Genomic DNA, 25618 nt, shown 5'->3' with positions numbered 1-25618 from the left:
CAACACAGTAAAAAAGGCAGGTTTCTTAGAGTCATGACAATAGCTTTAACCTCCTGGACACTTTAAAGAGTCTCAGAAACCTCAAGGTTCTGTGCACATCACCATTGCCTTAAGCAATGTTTTCATTTTTAAAAGAATATACTTAAATATACATACAGATTTGTGAATAGGCACATTTTTAAAACTCAGTGTTAACTTGGATCAAAATCCCATATCTAGCTCTGTGGCCTTGAGTGGATCAGTTAGCCTCTCTGTGCCTCTTTCCTCAATCATAAAATGGGACAATAGTGCCTACCTCATAGGAATGTTCTAAGAAAGAATATATAAATATATATATATATAAATTAACAGACCCCTAAATGGTATTACTTTACCTATTATGTTAAGTTTAAAAAACTGAAAAATGAAAGTATGTTCAGAATAAAAATCTTTGGAATAATTTTCTCAGTTAAGAATATCTGTTTATGATCTTAAGTTGATTTCACCGAAGAATAAGCAACATTAGAGGCTGGGAAGGGTAGTGGGGAGAGGGAATAGTCAAAGATTGGTATAAAAACACAATTAGGGGTCGGGATTGTGGCTCAGCACTAGAGCGCTTGCCTAGCACGGGCGGGACCTGGGTTTGATTCTCAGCACCTCATAAAAAAAAAAAAAATAAAGGCATTGGGTTGTGTCCATCTACAAAAAAGATTCATTTCTCTCTCTCTCTCTCTCTCTTTAAAAAAAAGACATATACACATCTTTTAAAAAACACAATTAGTGGTGTTTATAGTACAGTAAAATGACTATTAAATATTTCACTGTACATTTTAAAATAGCTAGAAGAAAGAATTTAAATGCTTCTTACACAGACAAAGGATTAACGTTGAAGGAGATGGATGTTAATTGTTCTTATTTGATCACTTCATGTTGTATGCATGTACTGAAATATCGCATACCTCCCAAATATGTACAACTATGTATCAATGAAATAATATATTTTTTGGTACCGAGGATTGAACTCAGGGGTACTTGACTCCTAAGCCACATTCTTAGCCCTATTTTGTATTTTATTTAGAGACAGGGTCACACTAAGTTGCTTAGCACCTCGAAGTTGCTGAGGCTGGCTTTGAACTCGTGATTCTCCTGTCTCAGCCTCCTCAACCGCTGGGATCACAGGCATGTGCCACTGTGCCCAGCGAAATAATATTTTTTAAAAAATTAAAATAAAGGGGTTGGGGTTGTGGCTCAGATGTAGCATATTGGAAGCACTGGGTTCAATCCTCAGCACCACATAAAAATAAATCAATAAAATAAAGGTATTGTGTCCAACTACAATAAAAAATTAAGTAAAATTGCCACAATACAATATTCATTACTAATTATACTTTTTAACTCATATTTAGATTGCATAGTTTTCAATACTATACCTATTTAAGCTACCTGATTTATTAACATGGTAGATAATTAGTTTTGTAGTTATTATTCTGGGTATTAGTTGAAGTATATCATAAAAGTGGTGACATTTTCTGAGGCAATTATACTTATAATGGAATGGTAACTAGCTATGAGAGTTCATAATTTTAACTTGGTATCTAGTATGTCTCTGAACCAATTGTGCATTTTCAGAAATACTTACAGGTTTAGATGTATTCTGAACAATAGCAGAGCTCTGTGAAGATTTAGATTCAGGATGAAATCTAGGCAAGGCAGTCACTGGATTTGATGCTGGGTCTTTGTAGTGTTGACTTGTAGACTTGAATAAACCAGGAATACCTATATGTAAAATTATACCATAGATTGAATATATTTCTACATAATCAATTCTGTCAAATTACTTTACTTTAGTGTTAAAATAGTACATTAATACTGTACCTGAACTGAGTGAGTCATTTTTCATTCCCTTTGAAGATGAGCTGGAATTACCTCTGTTCAAAATATCTATAAAAATAATATTTATTTTAAAATTCATTATTTTAATGAAATAAAAGTAATAAAATTTTTCCAAAAGTATATCCATTTATAACCAATAACAGAAATATATTTCTTTCCCTTAATGGTGACAAGATTGTGACTAAATACAAGACCTTCCTCAATCTCTATGCCACGTTTACTTTGCTAAATGCCTATAAGTTTCATTAGGGGTGAGCTGACTGGATTACTCAGCTCTTGATTACTCAGTACCATTACTCTTTTTTGTTTTGGTACCAGGGATTGAACCTAGGGCTGCTTAACCAATGAGCCACATCCTCATCCCTTTTTATTTCATATTTTGAGAAGGGTCTCACTAAGTTGCTTAGGACCTCGCTATTGCTTAGGCTGGCCTAGAACTTGTGATACTCCAGCATCAGCCTCCTGAGTCACTGATATTATAGGTATATACAGTACCATTACTCTTGAGTTCTAAATAAGAATTCTTTTTGGTACTGGGGATTGAACCCAAGGGTGTTTGACCAGTGAGCTACTGCCCCAGCCCTTTTAATTTTTTTTTTAACTTTTTGAGACAGTGTCTCAATAAGTTGCTTAGGGCCTTGCTAAACACTTGCTAAACTTGCTAAACTGTTGAGTCTAGCCTTGAATTTGCAATCCTCCTGCCAAAGCCTATAGTCAGTGGGATTACAGGCATGTGCCACTGCACCCATGTGAATAGGAAATTTTCCTTTTTCATCTCCTAGTAGAAAAGAACCAAATCTATAACTAAAAAGAACAAAAAAAATGTAGGAGGCAGGTTAGATTTGGCTGGCAGGCTGTAAACTGCAGGCCCTTGTTATAAGGATTAAAGACTGTTCAATAGAATAGTAAAAATATTCATTCAAAAATGAAAATAACTAATCTCACAAAATAATTATACAAAGTAAAGTGTCACACAAAGGGTTATTTTTTGATCACTACAGAACTTTCCCAGGAAAATAGATTTCTTTGTTGATTCAAAAAACTTGGTATTGTTTTCATTCAGAAATTTCAAGATAAGTATTTACTCAAATCATTAAAGAGTTATTCCTGCTGGCCCAGTAGCACATGCCTGTAATCCCAGAGGCTTGGGGGGCTAAGACAGGAGTATTGCAAGTTTAAGGCCAGTCTCAGCAACTCAGTGAGATTCTGCCTCAAAATAAAAAATAAAAAGGGCTGTGTATGCAGCTTAGTGGCAAACTGACCATGGGGTAAATTCCCAGTATCCACTCCCTTAAAAGAGTTATCTCTACTTTTTTCTGTTGGGAGTCTACTGAACACAAACTTTTAGTACCTTCCCTCCTGCACTTTATGGTACTTCTACATAAACATTTAGGTTCATACTCCATTTGCTAAAAGTATTTTATGATTTATACATAAAACACCAATAAACTTATTTACATTTAAATTCTGAGTTAATAATTTAGAAAAGAAATTCCACTGTTGTCCAATTCCTTTTTTGTTAGAATCATTTAAAATGAAGAGACACTATTCTAGTTCAGTGCTATTAATAGTCGTCTACAATTGACTTGCTGTAAGATGGGTGTAGCCAGAAGGTACATATAACACATGTAGGCACACAGAACAGAGACTGTATAATCTTGCAGTGCCTATACATTTTATAGCCATGAATCAAGATGATACTTTGATGAGTCAGTTGCCTATATGTGAGAATCACTATAACACACTAACACAAACTTATTCAGTATATTTTGATATTTTAAGCAAAGCATTCCAAATACTTCATTTTCTGTACATCTGGGCTGAAGGGAGAAAAAGAAAAAATCCAGACTACTTGGCTCCATTAATAATTAGCATTTCCCACTTAAAGAGAATGAAGAGATATCCTATAGAATGGGAGAAAATCTTTGCCAGCTACTCTTCTGACATAGAATTAATATCCAGAATATATAAATAACTCAAAAAATTACCTCCAAAGAGTCCACAAATAACCCAATCAATAAATGGGGCAAATAAACTAAACAGACACTTCTCAAAAGAATAAACATAAATGGCCAAGAAATATATTAAAAAGTGTTCAACATCACTAGCAATCAGGGGAATGCAAATCAAAACTACACTAAAATTTTATCTCACTCCAGTTAGAATGGCAGTCACCAAGAATACAAATAATAACAAATGCTGGCAATGATGTGGGGAAAAGAATACTTAAGACACTTATATGATTGTAAATTAGTATAGCCATTATGAAAATCAGTACGAGGTTCCTAAAAAGATGAGAAATGGAATCTCCTAGTGATAGGAATGACCCAGCTATACCTCTTCATATTTATCCAAAAAATTAAAGTCAGCATGCTACAGTAATACATTCATACTCATGTTTATAGCAGCAGCACAATTCACAAAAGCCAAGTTACAAAACCAATCTAGATATCCAACAACAATCGAATGGATACAGTGGATATACTATAGAATTTTTTTTTCGGCCATTAAAGAACATTATGTCATTTTCAGGAAAATGGATAGAGCTTTTTAAAAATTTTTTTAATAGTTGTAGATGGCCATCATGACATTATTTATTTTTTATGTGGTGCTGAGGATCAAACCCAGTGCCTCACATAAGCTAGGCAAGTGCTCTGTCACTGAGCTACAGTCCCACTCCAAGCTTGACAGCACTATGCTAAGCAACATAAGCCACACTCAAAGCCAAGGGTCAAATATCTTCTCATATGTGGAAGCTAGAGAGAAAAAAAGGAAAAAAAAAACAGGGGTGGAAGAGAGGAATCTCATTAAAATAGAGGGAGACAAGCAAAGTAGAGGAAGGGTACCAGGAGTACTGTGGGGGTGTGTGCTGGTGAATAAAACTGACTAAATTATATTAGTGAATAATGAATCCCACTATAATAATTATAATGTCTCCATAAATAGTAGGAATTCTAATCTTAAAAGGCCTATAATGTTGTCAAGTGATTTTAATCCTTAGTTAATTATTCATTTTTTTTCTCACATATGATATTTTAACCTCTCACCTCCTTACTCCCATCCCAACCACATCCCCATCAGGATTATCACAAGTTCTTACTAACCTTTACCCTTCTTCTCATCTCCAGTTCCAATAAAAGAACATGTAAATCAAGTACATTAACGCAACCAAAGGTTTTTCCACTTGAAACAACAGACATTATATGAAATTTCACTGAAGTAAATACTTACTTGAAATGGCTGGTTTTGAACTTGATATCTCTCCAACAAAGATCAGCTCATCATCATCATCTTCATTTCGAGCTTCTTCTACTTTCTTCTGCCATGGTTCCAGCTCTTCTTCTTCACATTCCATGAAGAGTTCTGCCATTTTTGAATTATCTAATTTTCAAGCAGAGAGAAACAACTCTTATTTTCAAAAAGAAAAGTACTTGGTTTTGTAATACAAAACATGCTATGTAAGATATACTTTAATATATATAAAGCAATTATTAGATTGATATTTGTAATTAGTACATGGTAGCAAAAATAAAAAACTCAGAACTCAATCTGTAAGATCTAAATTAGTAAAAAAAAAACTTGGCTAGGTTAATAGATGATAGAGAACAGTAGCCAATAAATTTTAAAATCAAATCCAAAGTGAGTTTGTTATATGACTAGGATACGATAATATCTACCAAAAGGATTGTACCTAATCATTATCTGAAAAAAAATCCACCTATATTAACAAAAGGGAGATAAACTAAAAATATGAAGCAATAGGTAGGAAATACACTGATACAGATTCATGAATACTAAGCACAGAACAAAGCAGGGATAAGGCCCTAGACTGAAAATAAGGACATTAAATGAAGTCTATTCCATACTAAGACACATTAGACATTTCTCACTGGAAGAAATTAAGCAAATAACATACTGTGAATACCATCAGGCTGTAAGTTCTGACTAAGCACACAGAGGTCTTAGGAAGAATTTTAGTGTTCACTCATAAATATGGTTATGGGCTGGGAGTGGTGGTGCATGATCAGGAGGCTGAGGCAGGAGGATCACAAGTTGAAGTATAGCCTCAGCAACTTAGTGAGGCCCTAAGTAACTAAGTGAGACCCTGTTTCTAAATAAAATATAGTAAAGGGCTGTGGATGTGTCTCAGTGGTTAAACACCCCTGGATTCACTCCCTAGTACCAAATAATATACACACACACACACACACACACACACACACACGGACTGCCAATGAGCACCAGAAATGTGAAGAAAACCTACTATGTGAAAGACCCAAGCAACAAACCACATGAAAAGATCTTTTTTTTTTTTTAATATTTATTTTTTAATTCTCGGCAGACTCATCTTTGTTTGTATGTGGTGCTGAGGATCGAACCCAGGCCGCACGAATGCCAGGCGAGCGCGCTACCGCTTGAGCCACATCCCCAGCCCCAACATGAAAAGATCTTAAAGAAAATAGAGATAATACAATGGAGAAAACAGTAAAGAGAATATAATTAGCATCTTTAGAAAAAATATAATAAACAATAAAATCCACGAAAAGATTAAAAATAACACAGCAAAATCCATTACAAAAAACCCAAATGCCAAAGTTGAGTAAATGTGGAACTGAAAACAAAATATACATATACATTAAATAGAAAAGCCAAGATTGTTATAAAATTAATTTCAAATGTACAACATTCATCTAATAAAAACTTCACCGAAAGAACAGAGAGAAAGGAGAGGGGAAGGAATCAAAGAAAAATACAAGAAAAATTCCCAGTTCTAAAGAATAAAGGGCCCACCATCAAGCAGCACAAAGATCAAGAAAAAATACTCTGAGGGACCTATGAAATTTCAGAATGATGGAAATAAAAGTATATCCTAAAACTGGGGTGGAAGGAGAATAAAGTTAAAATAATGGTTTTAAATATCATGGGAAAATAATTTTCTAAACTTAATCTTTTCATCAAGCATGAGATAGATATTCTTTTATCAAGAATAAAGACTAGCAACATCAAAAAAATTATTTACCATTCTCTCCTCTTCAGGAAGAATCCACCAACATATGAGATTTAAGAAGAAGGAAAATGAAGTATGCAAAAAACATTACATTCAACACAATACAAAAATAAAGGAAAGTCCTGGGAAAATAGTTTTTTGTTTGTTTTTCAGTTCTGGAGGTAGAACTCAGGGCCTTAAGCAGGTTAGGCAAGTGCTCTGCCATTGAGCCATATCCTGGTACAATCAGGACAATAGTTGTTCAGTACTGAGCAACCACTCACAGTAAATAAAGCAGAACATTATTTCAAGAAGGTTTGACAATCTTTCGTGCAAAAAGATTAAATATTAAATTGTTAGATTATCTGACAAGTTTTACCATGTAGAAAATCTAGTTAAAAGGCTATGGAAGGGTGTAGAAAGACTTTGCTATAGAGTTTAACAAAAATTTAAAGGCTAAAAATATTTAATTGCAGGATATGAAAAAAAGAGAAAAGAAAATGTATCCAAAACATATTGATACCATGGTACTATGCTCATCAGTGAACAATATTTATTATGGTCAACATAATAAAAATACTGAATATGATTTAACTAAAAATTTATATATAACTGAGAAATGGTTGGAGAGAGGGCTAAAGTGTAAGAAACATGAAATTCTCACTGTTATGGCTTAAAAAGTATTGAAGGAAACCTAAACTAAAATAATAACAATGGGCATGTATATATGTGATTTAGTGAGAAATGGATGGGGGAAACAACTAATAAATAAAACAACTTCAGGAGTCTGGCTTATACACGGATATATTTATCTTTTAAATGTCATAATTTATAAAGGTAATAAATAACATTAAAAATGATGTCATTTTAACTTTTGTTCCAAAATTAAGACTTTTAAGGTCATGCTTTAAAAGTCATTTATAAGCAATGATTTGGGAATAGCAACACACACACACACACACAAAAAATCTTAACAAACTGGTGCTATCTTTTTTTAAATTTAATTTTGTTTTATTTTAATTTCCCCTTCAATTCAGGTATTTCACAAAGTACTTGTGTGCATATGCTTTCACACATGCTCTCTCACTCTCTCTCCTGTGGTCACTGGGCTAAAACCCCGGGCTTTAAAGATGTTAAAAAGCAATTGCTCTTACCATTGAGCTATACCACCAGCCCACAAATCTTTTTTTTGTGTGTGTGTGTATGGTACTAGGGATTGAACCCAGGGGTGCTTCAGCACTAAGCTATATCCTCTGTCCCTTTTATTTTTTGAGACAAGGTCTCGGCTAAGTTGGTGAGGGTGGCCTCAAACTTGTAATCCTCTTGCCTCAGCCTCTTGAATAGCTGAGATTACAGGCATGCACCACTGTGCTTGGCCTTAGTCCACAAATCATTTCTTAACATAAAGTTGTTTAATGCTTAGTATTTCATCTATCCCCTTAAAAGAAAATCACCATCCTATCTTCTCAAATACAATCAATATTATGAACTGACCCCTACTTTTCTAAATGATACCTCAAAACATTACATACGATGTTCTAAGTTAAATAATTAAAAGCATAATTAATGGTTTAGCACTTATATACTCTGAATATTTGAAAATACCACCCTCATTATGTTCCTTGGAGCTCTCATTCCTATTTCATCTACCTAGAATATGCATTCTCCTCACATTATACTGTCCATATCATTCAAGTACAGTGGAAAGAGCATGTACTTGACATAAAACTGAACATAGTAGTTCCCTCTTATCCACAATTTTACTTTCCATAGTTTCAGTTACCTGTAGTCAACCATGGTGTGAAAACACTAATGGAAAATTCCAGAAATAAACAATTCATAAGTTTTAAATTGCAATCTGTTCTAAGGAATATAATAAATTCTTGCACTTTTCTGCTGTTCTTTCTAGAATGTGAATCATCCCTTTGTTTAATTTATTTACAACTATATATACTATCTGCCTATACTTACTTAGTAGCAATCTTGGTTATCAGTGGTAACACACTAGTTGTGTTCAAATAACTCTTATTTTACTTAATAATAGCCCCCAAGCACATGAGTAATAATGCTGGTGATTTGGATATGCCAAAAATAACCTGGAAATTGCTCCAAGTGAAATTTATTGATTTAACAATGAAAGAAAAATTGGTACACCAAGTTTGCAAAGATCTATGGTAAGAACAAATTTTCAATCTGTGAAATTATGAAAAAGAAAAAAGAAATGTGTGCTAATTTCACTGTTGCAACTCAAAATGCAAAAGTTATAGCCACAGTGCATTGTAAGTGCTTAAAGATGGAAAAGGCACTAAGTTATAGGGTTTGGTACAATTTGGCTTCAGGCATCAGCTGGGGGTCTTGGAACATATCCCCCAGAAAATAGGTGACCACTATAACATAAATCTTCACTGTACTACTTCTAGTCATGTGAATCTGGAGAAACTGCTTGAGCCTCTTTCTCCTTACTTCTAATATGCCTATAATATCTAAAAAAATGCTAAGAGAAATTCAGGAAAATGCCACATGAAATACCCAAGATACTCAAAAAATATTAATCCCCTGCCCTTTCAGTTCAATTATAATTTGCTCAATAAACCCATTAGACCTATTTTTCTTCCACCTCTTACTATACCGACGATCTATGTCATGCAATTCAAGGTTTAGTATGTATGATTTCAAATTTCTCACTGTTTTTAAATGTGTTGTAATTGTACATGTTCAACTAAAATAAGCTCCTTCAGATTAAAGAACACATTTTGTTCCTTTGCACTTCCTCCAATATTCAGTAGTCTATTGGATATGTACCAAGCCCTTAATCTACAGGCTAAGAAACTTGGTAAACTCAGGCAAAACCAAATGTGAAGAAATGAGGGAGACTCATATATACTGATAATTTTTAAAAATCATTTATATACTCATTGATATTATAGTGATACCATGTGGACACAAAAGTTTTTCCTCATTCTTTTTAACTAGGTGCTGCCCTTGTCAATATAGTCAAGATGTACTGTTAAGAAGTTTAGAAGTTACATAATAGCAAGTACAGTATGATCTTATTTAGAAATTTATTTTTTGTCTATAATTTATTTTTTGTGGTTTATGTACACCAACCCTGTAAGTTATCTCTGGGAATAAGGAGGAAACATTTCATTTCTACTTTACTTTCATTTTTATTGCATAGTATTCATTTTTACTATTAATATGTATTACTTTAATACATTTAACTATTTTTATTTTTAACAAAATATGCCCACTTATCTCTCAACTTTACTCCTTAAGAAAGGTTATCAATACAAAAGTCATGCATACTAGTATCAACTGCAGCAGCAATACTTACTTTTTTGTTGAAAAGAGTTGTCGTCATCCATCAAGTTGCAGAGTCACCTAAGAACAAACACATGACATCAATCAATTTTATGAGTCACTTTAAGTAACACTAAATACTGAAATATGAAACTTGATTCAGAAATCTTTGGGTCTAATTTCAATCTCCAGCAAACTCATGTGACATCAGGCAAGGTAGCAAGTTAGGTCTCAGTTTTCACCCTAAAAAATAGAGACCTACTATTAGAGTGGATTTTGCTTAATTAAATGTACACGTACCTAATCTTTTTCTCCCATAAAAGCTTACCTTTAGAATTTGGTTATGTTTAACATACACATGCAACTCACTTTGTATAATTGATTCATTCATGAATGAATGTAAATTTATTGAATAAAATGCTGAATGTTTTATTAAATTACAAATAAATTTTAGACAACTTTATATAAAAATGAGTAATTATGCTGTAATATGTTTTGTAAATCTGAATTTTGAAATGCTAAGTGACATTTATATTTAACTGCTATCTCTTCTTCACATTTCAGGGAAAATGCTATTGTTACTAAAAAACCCCACGTATTTAAATAAGTTTTCATTTTATATAATTTTTTTTACTTGTTAATTCTTAGTGAAAATAACAGAAAATTAGTTGGCTACATTTCACCATAGATTAATTCATTTAATAAAATTACTCATTGCCTTCTGTGCTCAGTGTAATGTGTTAAGTTCAAGGGAAAACAACCAAGAAGAATGAGTCATAGTTCTAGGGAAAAAAACAGATGAATAAGTCACAGTTCTTTTTTTCAGAAGTTTACAATCTGTCTAGAATTATTTGGGCTTTTTTGTTTTCAGTGCCGAGGATCAAACCTAGGCCCTTACACATACCAGGCAAGCACTCTGCCACTAAGCTACACCCCCAGTCTTATTTGGATTTTTAAAACAGCTATTACATTAAACACCAAAACCATTTGAATTGGTTTATTTAAAGTAAGAATTTTATTTTGAGTTGTATTCTGAATTCTCATACACATATCATATATTCTACATACAAAATATTCTTTTTTTTAAAAAAAAAGCTTTCATTTACAAAACAGAAAAGATCAAAACTAGGCATCAGAAATCTAAAGTAGCAAGATAAACAGAGCTAATTCAGTCTTTACATTTGTCTTTATCCTCAGATTTGCAAAAGTATACTTTCCCTAATTCCAAATCACTTGGCCTAAATCCCAAGAAAAAGATATTACTTTAACTCCAGAAAAAGTTACTGGCATAAATATCTGAATTTCTACTCTGAGTGAATTTTGTCCTTTAATAAATTTCCTTACTTCTGAGGCCTATTTAGTCTCTAACTCAACTATTTCATTAGTTCTTGTCTCTAAACTAGAATTAAGATAATACCTAAGTCAATTCGATAAATATATGACAATTCTTGCTTAACATTAAAGAAGGACACAGCATGTATTTTAAGGGTCATAAGTGCAAGTCTGCAAGACTCAAATAATATTTTTTATTAAATTATCATAAATATGTATTAGTATAAATACCCTAAAATGAATACTAAATGTGTAAATAGTGTTTATGAATAAGTTATATGCACTGAATGTGGCTACAGAGATGTCTTGAGGCCCATAGCAGCCACCAGGGAGCCTCAATTGGTACATTCATAAATACTTTAAAAAGTCAGAAATCCTCAGATGCTATTTGAACCATAACTTCATTTTAAAGTTGTGTTATCCAATGAGGTAACCACTAGGCACATGTGGTTACTTAAATTTCAATTAATTAAAATAAAAAATTCAGCTCTTTAATTACTCTAGCCACATTTCAATTGCTCAAAAGCCACAAGCAGCTAACTAGTGGCTACTGTATTGGATAGTGCAGCCACAGAACATTTCCATCAGACAACACAAGTCTAAAGGATCACTGCCATATTTAGTTCCAGTTAAAAAAAAATAAACAAAAAAAATTCATAGATTCCTTTGGGGAAGAATTGGAGGCCATAAAAACCTCTCAAGTAATCACTTTAGAGTTGTAGTGGCAAGGCAAAAAACAATATGGGGGATTAAGTCAGCTGTTAGAGAAATGGAATTTTCAGCAAAAAATATGCAGTGGGGGATCTTAGAGCTCCAATAATAGCAACTCCAGAGGGTCTCTACATTTGCAACTAAGAGTTCTCAAAAAGGAGGAAAGAACTTTCCATTTCAGCTACTGATTCAGGTAAATAAATATACCCATGTTTAATATATTTTTCTTATGGAGAGAAAATGAATTCCAAGTAATGACATACCTCTTGAACACAACCCATTCATTTTGGGGGGTATTATGTATAATTATAATATTTAGTTTTTGGTTTTTGCTTCAGTTTTTTTTTTTTTTTTGTACTGGAGATTGAACCCAGGGGCTCTTTACTACTGAGCTACATCCCCAGCCCGTTTTATGTTTTATTTAGAGACAGGGCCTCACTACTGTGCTGAGGCTGGCTTTGAGCTTGTGATCCTCCTGCCTCAGCCTCCTGAGTCACTTGGATTACAGGCTGCTTTGGTTTTTATACATGTAAAATGTAACCATATTTTTAATTTTTTAAAATTATGGATTAACATAATTCAAAAATTTTAAAAATTAAGAGGTATCACCTCATACTCACTGGGATGGCTGTAATCAAAAGATAGATAATGACAAGCATTGAAAAGAATGTAATAAAATTGGAACTCTCATACACTGCTGGCAGAAATGTGAACTGGTACAGCTACTATGGGAAACAGACAGTTAAACACATAGATATAAGACCAAACAATACCACTCTTAGATTGACAAATAGATAAAATGTGATACATCTACACAATGCAATAATATTTAGGAATAAAAAGGAATGACACATTGACACATGTACAATATGTATGAATGTTGAGAACATTAGACTAGCTGAACAAAGCCAGTCAAACAAACCAGATATTATATGATTTCATTTATAATGAAATGTCCAGAAATGTTAAATCCACAGAGACAGAGTAGAGTAGTGGCTACCAAGGTCTAATTGGTACAGGGTTTCTTTCTGGAGTGATGAAAATGTTCTAAAGTTGATTGTGGTGATGCTTATAGAACTTTGTATGAAAACCACTGAGTTGTACACTTTAAATGGGCAAATTGTATGTCATATAAATTATATTTAAATAAGGGTATTTAAAATAATAAGATAGTAGCAGTTAAGACTAGGAGTATTGGAGTCACTCTGCACAGAAAGAGTACTTAAGAAGCCAACAAAGAGAATAGTAAAGCTGTAAGATTTGGGGGTAGAGAAAGCGAAGAGGTAAGATATGGAGACATTTAAGTCCTAATAACATTTAAACACCTGAAGCTAGTCATATTGGAAGCAAACTATCAACTAAGGGGTTTCAGTTAAGAGAGGAAAAAAACTAATCATTTTCAGTTTACTTCACTTCAAACCAGATTTCAGCATTTTTATTCAAGAGTAAAAAATACATTCACCAATTGTTTATCCCAACATTTTTTAAACCAAGGTCAACAGATCGCTGGGGAAAAGATATACTCCAGATGGTACAAAAGAACTCTATTAACAATATAATTGTTTTTGTTTTGCTGTGTATCTAAAAAAATTAACATAAACGTTTCCTGGGATCATCCAGATGACCACCTTATAACTAAGCCTGACCACAAAATATTAGTACTGATGTTTTTATCTGTATTTACTACTGCATTGTCACTAAGTACTATTACTTTTATTGGTATGGCAATAATAAAATAACAAAGGGACAGAATATCTAAATGTTGTATCTTCACTAAAAGAGCAAATTACAGTTATCTTTAGCTACAGAAATGAAGGTATTGAAATGGTTGAAATAGGAAAATCTTGATCTTCATGATATAGATATGAAAAAAATCAATATAAATAGGCAGTAACTTTATTTTAGCAAAATATATTATTCATTCAATACATAAAAACTGATTGAAATATCATTGATTTTGTAGTTTCAAGTGCTTATTTTGTTTTATTGTTGTGTAAGAACTCTGGGACTATTTTAAACATTTTCAGTATGGGGTGCCTGTAAAAATGTTCTTATAATAGTAATTAACTAGTACATTACTCAAAACCAAGACATATTTGTTTATTCCTTGGTTCCTTGGAGAATTTCACTGGCATTTAAACAATTCAAACTTCCAAACCAGGTTTTGGGAACAAATCACATACAATTCAAGAAGGAAATATTCTCAAGAAGTTTTTATATTGAGCAAATTATTCCAGATACATTTTGAGAAGGTATTTCTTTAATAATTTTGCTGTTTTTCCTAATTTATTTGTGTTTTCAATTTTGTCTTGATTTTTCATTCTTTGTCTATTTAAGAAAATAGCTAGTTTAAACTAGAATTTAAAATTCACTAGCATAATATTTTGTGAAGTTCTTTTATATTAGTTTTTGGGATAGAGCACTATAATAAAATTTACTTTCTGAAAAATAATGTTTATATTATATTCTGGCTAAGGCCTATAGCTACAGGAATGTAATTTTGGAGCAATGCACATGTAAAAGACATAACCTGGGGAAAAGACTGATGCACTATTATTGGCCTCTCAAAAGCAACCTATATAATAAATATTTTACATAATTTAATAACATAGTCTATAATCACTAATTCCTAAAATAATACATGAAGCATGTATTATTAATTCACATTTTATAGGAGTAAAAATAACAGGGAAAGTGTAAATTAAGTGCACTGAGCACAGGGCTTAAAAACCTCAATGGGAATTTTGGGTCTACCACTTTATGGCTGCCAAATCTAGGAAGCTTAATTAACTTTTTGAGACCTAGTTTCTCTATCTGTAAAAGAAAAACAGAAGCACCTTACTTGTAGTACAACTATGAATAATTTAAAGCATACGAGATAATTCTTGCAAAGTACTTTGAATTATTTTGCTTCATAATTCTTTATCTGAAGTTATAGCACAAGTGGAGTATAACCACTAAAAAAAATTAAAATTCAGCTGGACAACGTGGTACATGCTTATAATCCTACCACTTCTTTCAAGGCTGAGGCAGGAGAATCACAAGTTCGAGGATAGCCTAAGCAATTTAACAAGATCCTCAGCAATTTAGCAAGACCTTGTTTCAAAATAAAAAATAAAAAGAATTAAAAAAGCTCTCTGGGTTCAATTCCCAATTATCAAAAGAAAAAAGAAAGAAAATACCGTCACAGATAATTATGTTTATGTAGATTATATCTGATATTTAATAAAAAGTCTACTGTAAGTTTATATATACTTTTAATGAAATATTTCTTTTTAAGTTTTAGTTGTAGATGGACAAATACCTTTGTTTATTTATTTTATGCGATGCTGAGGATCAAACCCAGTGTCTCACATGTGTGAGGCTAGTGCTCTACTGCTGAGCCACAACCCAGCCCCTAAGGAAAATATTTTTAAAACAAAAAATATAGTTAGAAAAATGGCATTTACATTTTTGCCAATGTCTTTAACACTTGTCTTAAAAGAAAACTAGAAGTATTTCTAAATTCTTTTTTATTTGGTACTGGGGATTAAACCCAGGGGCATTTAACCATTGAGTCACATCCCCAGCCCTTTTTAATATTTTATTTTAGAGACAAAATATTAGGGTCTCATTGAGTTACTTAGGGCCTCACTAACTTGCTGAGGCTGGCTTTCAACTTGCAATCCTCCTGCCTCAGCCTCCTGAGCAGCTGGTATTAGAGGCATGCACCACCACTGCACCAGGCTCTAAATTCTTATTAAGTATCTAAAAAGTTGTTTTCATTATTCCTTCATTTTTAAATGTCAATTATTAGTAAATGACCTAAAAGCATAAAAAATAAAATTATAATGGTCCATTGAACCCAATTGGTACATAGTGATGACTATTTGAATGGATATACTGAAGGTGAAACACTCTTTAAAAGAAAACAACTTTGCAGAGAATGAATTTTTAAAAGTCTGGACACATTTTATTCAAATTACTGAGAAAATCAAGTCTTTATGAATCATTACTTAAAACAACCTGACTAAAAACCAAATATTAAGTTCTTCTCCAAAGTAGGAAGACAGAAAAAGTATTCAGGGCTATATGTCTAATTAGTGAATATAAACAATAAATATTTCTGGTCTTTGAAAAGTTACTTTTGAGTAGTGAAATATTTTCAATATAAATTTTCAATGTCCTATCTATCACTTTTTAAAGCTATAGAATACTTTCTATTTACAAAAAATGTTATTCGATTTAGGATTTCCTCTTCCCAATTAGTATAACAGCAACAAAAAATTCTTGGTGGGCTGGGGTCGTAGCTCAGAGGTATAGCGCTTGCCTAGCATGCACAGGCTCTGGTTTCCTCAGCACCACACACACACACATAAAATCTTGGAATGGTTCTAAACGTCCTCCTGAAAAAAAGAAAACAAAACAAGTGGGAGGGAAGGAGGGTATGGAATTATAAAGCCCTTGGTCTTACCTTTCTCTTTCCTTCTAAAAAAGACAATGGTGCAGAGTAAAACGCTGGACTGAAAAATCAAGACTGGACTAGAAAATTTAACTGGAAGAAATAAATTAAACAGAAAAAGCTGAGATTTGGAGTTCTTCAATATCAGAACTTTTTCAATAGGTTATTTTTCAACATGTTTGGAAATAATATTGAAATACTAAAAGGCTGAAAACATGGCATCTTAAAAATATAAAGGAGAAGGGAATTGAAATTGAATAATATTTTGTAGAATTTTTAAGGTGAACCTTCTCGCTTACTCTCCACCCCGCCCCCCACTCCCATAGAGCAGGGCATAATTTAGTGAACTGAGCATTGGATGAGGGTCAGAGACCACCGCTCAAGAATTAGTTCTGCTTCCAAACCACATAACCCTGCTCAATTCCTCTCCTTGAGGCTATTTTCTCACCTTCAAAATAGTTCTATTGGGGCTGGGGTGTGGCTCAGTGGCAGAGCCCTCTGGAAGCACTGGTTTGATCCTCAGCACCACATAAAAAATAAATAAACAAAATAAAGATACTGTATCCATGTATAACTAAAAAAATTTTTTTTAATAGTTCTATTGCCAGGTGTGGTGACCACACACCTGTAATCCTAGTGACTCAGAAGGCTGAGGCAGAAGGATCTCAATTTCAAGAACAGCCTGGGCAACTTAGAGAGACCCTGTCTCAAAAAAAAGGGGGGGGGGCAGAGATGAAGCTCAGTGGTACAATGTCCTTGGGACAATGATACTTGGGAGTATCACAAAAACAAAAACAAAACACCCAGAACCAACCAACCAAAAAACAACAGTTCCATCAACACCCCACCTCAAAAAGGGCTTCAATGAAATATACAAATATGATATAATTTTAATAGAATTTGTACTGATAAGCAAACCCTGCCAGGCTGGGGATACAGCTTGGTAGGTCTGCCTTGCATGCATAAGGCCCTGGGTTCAATCCCCAGCACCACAAAACATAAAAAAATATATAAAATAAAGCAAACCCTGCCTTCATAGGCTCAGTGTAGTTTCTGCTTGAGTCACAATTTGCACTGCAGCCCCAAAGCAGGACACCTCACAAATGCTAAAAGGATATTTTTGTAATTTAAAATCCCATTTCTAGGCTTTAAATTTATGTTTAATGACACTAAAAGATCTAAAAACTCCTAGTCCAAACCCTGAAACAATAAAGCCAAGAATTTATTTTCAGATTAAAATCTATGTACAAAACAAATATTTTCAAACAAAGAAAATTCCATGGATGAAGGTCTCCCATGCTTGTAGAAACTGCTTCACTTGACAATGTCCTCAAATTTCTCCTTAAAAAAGCATAAAAAGTTTAGTTAAGTTAATAGGAACTCCCTCCTCTTTATAGGTTTGTGAAGAAAACCTCGGAATGAGATAATTTTTTCCATCTCATTATGAAAAACCTGCACAGCTCACTGTTAGAAAACCGTGTAACTCCACGTTTCTCCTCCGGGCTCATATCCTCTAGACAATAACGGGATGGAGCACGATTTCTATGACAGAGGAAAGGCAGTCCCTCCGGCAAGAACAAGGGTGTGAGCCTGGAATTACTGGTAACCTGGGTCGAGAGGAGGGAGATCCTAGGCAGTACGAAGGAGCCCTGATGCCTGAAAGTTCAGATGCCCCCTAGTATTTCCCACCATTGAACAGACTGGGGGGTGGGCGGGTCTCCGCCAAACCTTGGCATCAATCGTACAAAAGACCAAAGGGAGTTGTCTCCAGAAAGAAAAGCCAAAAGCAAGCTGGGGATGGAGAAACTCACAGGCCTCTGGTGGTGAGGGGGTGGCGACTGTGGCCCGCGCGGCCCTGTTCCAATAGACAGCTGCCCACGAGACCGCGACCCGCCTTGGGCGGCCAAACCTCGCCGCGGAGCAGCTATCTTTCCAAGATCCCTCCCCCTCTAAGGCCGACGCAAAATGGTGGCCCACCCGCCGTAGCGCCGCCAAGCCCATCCCCTCCCCCGCCACCTAATCAATACCGGATACCCGCTCCGCATCTCGACCCTCAGCCCGCTGCCCTCAGAGCTGGGCAGCCACCGCTGCCCTCACAGACACATCAGAGAGCCGCTGCCTCAGGGCACAGGCGGAGGCGGGGGCGGGGGCCGCTTACCTAGAGCAGTGCAGATCGGCCTGACTGGGGCTCAGAGGAGGAGGAGAAAGAGGAGGAGGAAAGGGAGGAGCGCGAAAATACTAGGCGACCGCCACAGCAACAACGGATGCCCCTGAGATTTTCAGCGCGCAATGAGCGCCCCAGCGAGTGCAAAGCATATAACGAAGCGCGCTGCCTCATGGGTAGAACCCGCTCCGCCTCTGCACATCCGGGTACCTTTTCTAACGGTCCCTGGATGGCGGGTGCAAACATGTGCACCGCTTTACACACCCTCGAAGGCAACTGTGCAGGAGCCAAGAGCTGTAGGCTGTGGACCTTGGGCAAGGGGAGGAACTAACAGGGATGTCAGTCTCCCCAGTGAACCTGCCCTGCCCTTCAACCTCCGATTGCAGTCTAAAATTAGAGCTGCATATTGTCTCTGATCACAGGGAAATGCAAATTCTGATTCCTCCTTGTGTTGTGACTGCTAGAGGAACCAGTTTTAAAATCTGTACTTGGTGCATCCCTCATCTTTTACCAAAGAAATGTAAGTCATTTAATTGGTAAATTTCACCAAGTTTGTCTTAAATATGTTTTTGCTTGACTCTGTTATTTTTAAAAAATTTTATCTATTTTATTCATTTTAGTTGTTGATGGACATTTATTTTCTTATTTACATGTGGTGCTGAGAATTGAACCCAGTGCCTTACGCATTAGAGACAAGTGCCCTACCACTGAGCCACATCCCCAGCCCCTGTTATTCTTAATTCTGTCATAAAGGTGCCTATAATGATTACCAGAAGGTTAAGAAAAAAATATATTTACCAGATAAACACTTGATAAAATACTGCTTGCACATTTTCCCTTCTCTCTTTTTTTTCTTTTTTGCTTGTTGTTTTTTGTCCCTCCCCCACCCCCTTTTTTGTTTGTTTTTTCATCTTTTTGGTTGGTTCTTTTGGGCAGCAGGGATTGAACACTGGAGCACTTTATCACTGAAATGCATCCCTAGCCCTTTTTATTTATTTTTATTTTTTAGTTTGAGACATGGTCTAGCTAAGTTGCTGAGACTAGCCTTGAGTTTGTGCTCCTCCTGCTTCAGACTCCCAAGTTGCTGGGATTACAGTAGTGTGCCACCATGCCTGGCACATTTTCAAAGCATCAGGTTTTGAGCTGTAAAGAATATTTCCTCTTCCAATTTTCCTCATGAGGCCTGTGGCACTAGTGCTTCACTTTTCAAGAGTTACTCAGATATAACTGTGGCTTATTCTTTTTTAATATTTATATTTTTAGGTGTAGATGGACACAACCCAATGCCTTTATTTTTTTATGTGGTGCTGAGGATGGAACCCGGGTCCCGCCCGTCTTTAACGCATACACAAATCCAGAAATTCACTGAATCCTAATGTTTCCTATTTGTGCTGTTTTTTTTTTTCTCATCTATACAGCCATTTGCTTTTGGCCCTAAAAATAAGCTTTTCAGGAAATGACAGAGAATAACCAGAATTACAAACATGAAAAAGTTTCAAAACCAAGCAGGCTAATAAGAAAGCTCATGAGTGTTCTCCTTTGGCACTTCCAGCAGAAAGTTTAAAACTGGCAGATGTCTCCCCAGCAGAGGCAGGGTGATTTCAAGTTCAAAGCCAGCCTCAGCAACTTTGTGAGGCCTAAACAACTTAGCAAGAACTTGTATCAAGATAAAAAAAATCAATCAATCAATCAATCAATCAAAAGGGCTGGGGATGTGGCTTGATAGTTAAGTGGGTTCAATTCCTGGTACCAAAAACAAAAAACAAACACCAACTGGCAGATGTCCAACATGCCTGACATTTTCTTCTGTGCAGGTAGAAAATGTAAAGCTTCAAGTCTCCAACTCACCCACCCATTTTTTAGGCAGGTGGGAAATTTAAACTGTCAAGTTTCCAATCTGCCAGCCATTTCCTTTATAATAGGCAGAAATTTTAAACACATTAATCTCCATCCCCACCCCCTAGACACTATAAAGGCCCAACTGACTACTTCTGCCTCTCTCAAGTCAGCCCAGACCTGTTTGCATGTCCATCTCACTACCTGGAGTTCCCTGGGTAATAAAATTTCTCCCAGAATCCTTGATGAATAATAGTTTCAGGAGCCTCCACATCTGATTAAAATTAGGAAGCAGGAGGGCCCCGTAACAGAATAACTAGAAAACATTTATACACCAAAATTTCAATTTAATTTATTATTGTTTCATGAAAAATGTAACTGCCAAGAAGACCAGAAAACTCTAGTTAGCAAACTTTCTGTTAACAAAGGAGAAAAAGAAAAGGAAATCTACATGAGAAGCCAAATCATAATGGAAAGGATATCTGATGAAAATGGAATTGACACATGGGGAAATTGGGTGATTTCAACTTGTCTATCCTTAAAACTCCTTTCTGTGCTTGTAGAAAACTGATCTTTGGTTCTCCTGACTACCTGGCCATGTGTTCTCTTTTTTTCACAATTACCATTAAATAAAGATTTGCTTCTAAATAGCCTGTTGTGGTGATAATTTTTAAAATAATCATAAATTCACATAAAAATTCATTTCTTGCATATATTCAAAATACTGCATATTCATCATCACTATCTAATTCCAGAAAATTTTCATTATCCCCTCCAAAGAAAACCACACCCTATTAGTAGCCACTCTCAATTCCTTCCTTCCTCTATTCCCTAGCAGTGATTAATTAACTGTGTATATCTATGGATTTGCTTATTCTGGATATCACATAAATGGAATCAATCACACAATATGTAGTTTTGGTGTCTGGTTCATTTCACTCAGCATGTTTTTGTTTTGTTTTGTTTTGTTTGGTACCAGGAAATGAAGGCAGGGACACTCGACCAGTGAGCCACATCCCCAGCCCTATTTAGTATTTTATTTAGAGACAGGGTCTCACTGAATTGCTTAGTATCTTGCTTTTGCTGAGGTTGGCTTTGAATTCATGATCTTCCTGCCTCAGCCTCCTGTGCTGCTGGGATTACAGGTGCACACCACCACACCCAGCTCACTTAACATGGTTCTAAGGTAGATTCTCCCATGTTGTAGCACTTACCAGTGCCTCTTTTCTTTATATGGCTGCATAATATTTCATTGCAGAAATATATCAGTTTTTGTTTATCCATACTTTAGTTGATGGACATTGAGTTGCTTACACTTTTCAACTATGATTAAAAAAAAGTCACTATGAACATTGGTATATAACATTCCAAAAAGAAGTTTTATTGAGGTATAGTTCACGTACCATAATTCACACATTTAAAGTGTATAATCTAATGGCTTTTAGTATATTCATCAGTATGGTGACTATCACCACAGTCTATTTTAGAACACCTTCATCACCCCAAGAGAAACCCCTATACATTAGCTATCATACTCTACTTACACACCCTCATTCCCCAGTTATCTTCCAGACATATATAGCCACTAGTCTGCTCTTTGTATAAATTTCCCTGTTTGGGATATTTCATATAAATGGAAGTATATAATACGCCATCTTTTGTGACTGGCTTCATTCCCTTGGCATGTTTCCAGGGTTCTTCCATGTTTCAACATATACTTCTTTCCTTTTTGTGACTGTATAATATTCCATTGTGTGGATTTAGCACATTTTGTTTACCCATTTGTCAATTAATGGACATTTGTGTTGTTTCCATCTTTTGGATATTATGGATATTTGTGTGTACATTTTTGTATGCAGATATGCTTAAATTATTCTCTGTTATGTAACTAGAAGTGTAAATATTAGAATATGTAATATTAATAATTATGATTAACTATTTAATGGACTGCCAAGCTTTTCCACAATGTCTGTGCCATTTTTCACTCCCACTAGGATTTATTAAGTTTGTAATTTCTCCACAACCTCACCAAAACTTTCCCTTTTTTAAAAAGGTAGAGCTGTTTTAAAATACTTTTATTTATTTATGTGGTGCTGAGGACTGAACCCAGTGACTCACATGTGCTAGGCCAGTGCTCTGCCATTGAGCCACAGCCCTAGCCTCAACACTTGGTCTTTTTCATTTTTGTTTTTGCTTTTTTGGTTATAGCCATCCTAGTGGGTATAAAGGGGAATTTCCTTGTGGTTTTGATTTGTGTTCCTCTGATGACTGATAGACTGATATTGTTGAACATCTTTTCATGTATTTATTGGCCATTTGTTACATATTCTTTGGATATCTATCCAAATCCTTTTGCTAATTTTCAAATTAGACCTTTTGTAAAGAGCAGCATTAAGTTTACAGCATATTGAGCAAAGTGTACAGCAATTCCTGTATACTCTTTATCTCCCACATGCATTGCCTTCCCCATTATCGATAGCCCTTACCAGAGTGTTACACTTATCATAATTGGTGAACCTGTGCAATCTAGGATTGACACCCTAGAAATGATTAGTGAGCAATGCAAGAACACGGATAATCAAGTATTAACTTTGTGTGGTTTACACTGTCAAGTGTAGAGAGAATTTAGAGAAATGGGAAGTTAGAGCAAAGGGAAGTAGACATGCAAGGCCTGTGTTAAGCTGAGTTTTGACTAAGCAGGTTGTTGAAGGATGAATACAACTTGATAAAGCAAAGAAGAGGCATTTCAGATAACAGTAGGGACATGAAGGAAGGTAATGAGACATAAATGAAAAGTATGGTTCTGTAAGACAATAAGTGATCCATCTGATTAGAGGAGTTGTATATTAGTGTTAAGGGAAATAAGTGAACATTAATTTATTCTTTTATGTATTCACTCATATAGCAAATGCTATTGAGCACTATGTCATGTGTTGGGAATACTGAGATAAATGTCTCCAACTTTCATATATTCAAGTGATAGAAACAGGTTCAGAAACACAAATACACCATGATAGAGATGTGTTCCATGTGGCCTCCTGACTCAGCCTAGATTGAGTCATATTTCATTTAAATGTCCTCATTTCACTTCTGTTGAATCTACCTTCACAGATATATCAACTGTGGCCTCATAAGTCTGAAAACGTGTTCAGGAGAATGTGGTGGTGTTTTAGTTGTGTGCTTTTTGTTTTCTCCAGATGTGAAAAGAAACATGTAACAAGTGCTCTGATTGGAACACAGCCGGAAATTAGCTGAGAAATTAACCAATTTAACATTCTTTCCATAGGACACTCAAGAGTGTTGGAAGAGTTCTCCACAGTGTCTAAGAAATCAGAAGGGATACCTTTGCTTCCTCCTCACAGAAGAGTCTCAAGGGCTTCACTCTGCAAGCAGTCTGTGAAAAAGGCCTGGACGCTGGTGGAAGATTTAGTTCTAAACCTTAATAGAAATGCTAAGTACTGTTTACCTAACCAACAATTTGACTTATTTTCTCATTTATTTTCACTTTAGAGAGAGAAATCAAGGGATCTGGTCTTGGAGGAGGTGCAAGGCAGAAAAGTCTTAGAAGAAAAGTGTGCAGGGTAGAAAGGGAGCATGTGTGAAGAAGATTGAGGCTTTGAGTGAGGTGATTGTGGATTAGCACTAACCTAATGTACTGCTATACATCCTTGCAGACAAAGATGCTGGGGCCACAACTTCTTGCTGTGGGGGACCACTTGGAAGGACAAATAGTCACTCCTACAGGGTTTGGGGCACCGACCAGAAGCTAGGACAGAGGAATGTGAGTGGGCTAGACTCTGCTCCTCTCTGGTGTGGATTTTGCACCTCTGAGAAAACAGCCTTCTATGGTTAAGTAGGATTTTTTTTAATCCTTAAGCATGGTGTTAGCTGAAGGCTTTTGTAGCTGTTCTTTATCAACTTGAGGAAGTTCTCCTCCATTCCTAGATTACTCAGAGTGCTTCTCATGAATGGGGAATTGGATTTTGCCAAATGATTTTTCAGCTTCAATTGCTAGAATCATAGAATTTTCCCTTTTTAGGCTATTAATACGATTGATTATGTATAATAATTTTTAAATGTTGACTAAGCCTTTCATGCACAGGATAAATCCCAGTAGCTCGTGGTGTATAATTCTTTTTACACATTGTTGGATTAAGTTTGGTAGGATTTTGCTGAGGATTTTGCATTGAAGTTCATAGGAGATATTCGTCCATAATTTTATTTATTTATTTATTTTGCACCATCTGTCTGGCTTTGTTATCAGGGTGACACTGAGCTCATAAACTAGTTGGGAAATGTTATCTCCCATTCTGCTTTCTGGAGGAGATTTTGAGAATTAATGTGATTTCTCTGAAAATGTTATTAAATTATTCATCTAAAAATCATATGAACCTGGCGATTGCTTTTGAGAAGGTTTTAAAGCACGAATTCACAGTAGAATTAATAGGACATACTTTCCTATGTCATATATGAATACACGATAAGTGAAACCACATCATGTACAACCACAAGAGTGGGATCCTAATTAGAATAAGTTATACTCCAAGTATGTATAATATACCAAAATACACTCTACTGTCATGAATACCTAAAAAGAACAATTAAAAATTATGAATTCACATTCTTTAATAATTATATGAATACTCAGATGATCTATTTTGTCTTCAATCCATGTTATTATTTTGTGATTTTTAAGCAGTTGTTCTGCTTCATATAAGGTCTAAAACATATTCATGTAGAAGCCTTTGTATTATTCCCTTGCTATCCTTTTGATGGCTGCAGGATTGGTAGTGATACTCTGTACTGCATTCTTTTTTTTTTAAACTATGGATTGAACCCAGATGTGCTTAATCACTAAGCAACATCCCCAGCCATTTTTAAATATTTATTTAGAGATAGGGTATCTCTAAATTGCTTAGGGCCTCACTAAGTTTCTGAGGCTGACTTTGAACTCTCAATCCTCCTGCCTCAGCTT

The 25618-nt window shown here is 35.1% G+C and overlaps 1 protein-coding gene across 3 annotated transcripts in view; it reads right to left on the bottom strand.

The window, feature by feature from the left end:
• Znf280c (zinc finger protein 280C) overlaps nucleotides 1–18980 on the bottom strand; it is a 62023-nt gene extending 43043 nt beyond the window's left edge. Inside the window, exons 1-7 of one of the 3 annotated variants that reach the window (XM_046468314.2) lie at nucleotides 18802–18980; nucleotides 17092–17161; nucleotides 16656–16736; nucleotides 10194–10240; nucleotides 5104–5253; nucleotides 1855–1920; nucleotides 1619–1755 (exon numbers count right to left, since the gene is read on the bottom strand). In XM_046468314.2, coding sequence (XP_046324270.1) covers nucleotides 1619–1755; nucleotides 1855–1920; nucleotides 5104–5253; nucleotides 10194–10224 — 384 coding nt within the window. In that variant the 5' untranslated portion in view covers nucleotides 10225–10240; nucleotides 16656–16736; nucleotides 17092–17161; nucleotides 18802–18980. The remainder of the gene's footprint in view (nucleotides 1–1618; nucleotides 1756–1854; nucleotides 1921–5103; nucleotides 5254–10193; nucleotides 10241–16655; nucleotides 16737–17091; nucleotides 17162–18801) is intronic. The other 2 variants (XM_046468313.2, XM_046468311.2) reach the window with 2 other exon arrangements.
• Nucleotides 18981–25618: the final 6638 nt, after the last annotated feature.

Source organism: Marmota monax, unplaced genomic scaffold, assembly GCF_021218885.2.
Source record: "Marmota monax isolate L192 unplaced genomic scaffold, Marmota_monax_Labrador192_F-V1.1 WCK01_AAM20220418_F8-fsc00054, whole genome shotgun sequence".
Taxonomy (NCBI): Eukaryota; Metazoa; Chordata; class Mammalia; order Rodentia; family Sciuridae; genus Marmota; species Marmota monax.
The sequence above is the reverse complement of the archived record's forward strand: the minus strand, read 5'-3'. Positions and strand labels throughout refer to the sequence as shown.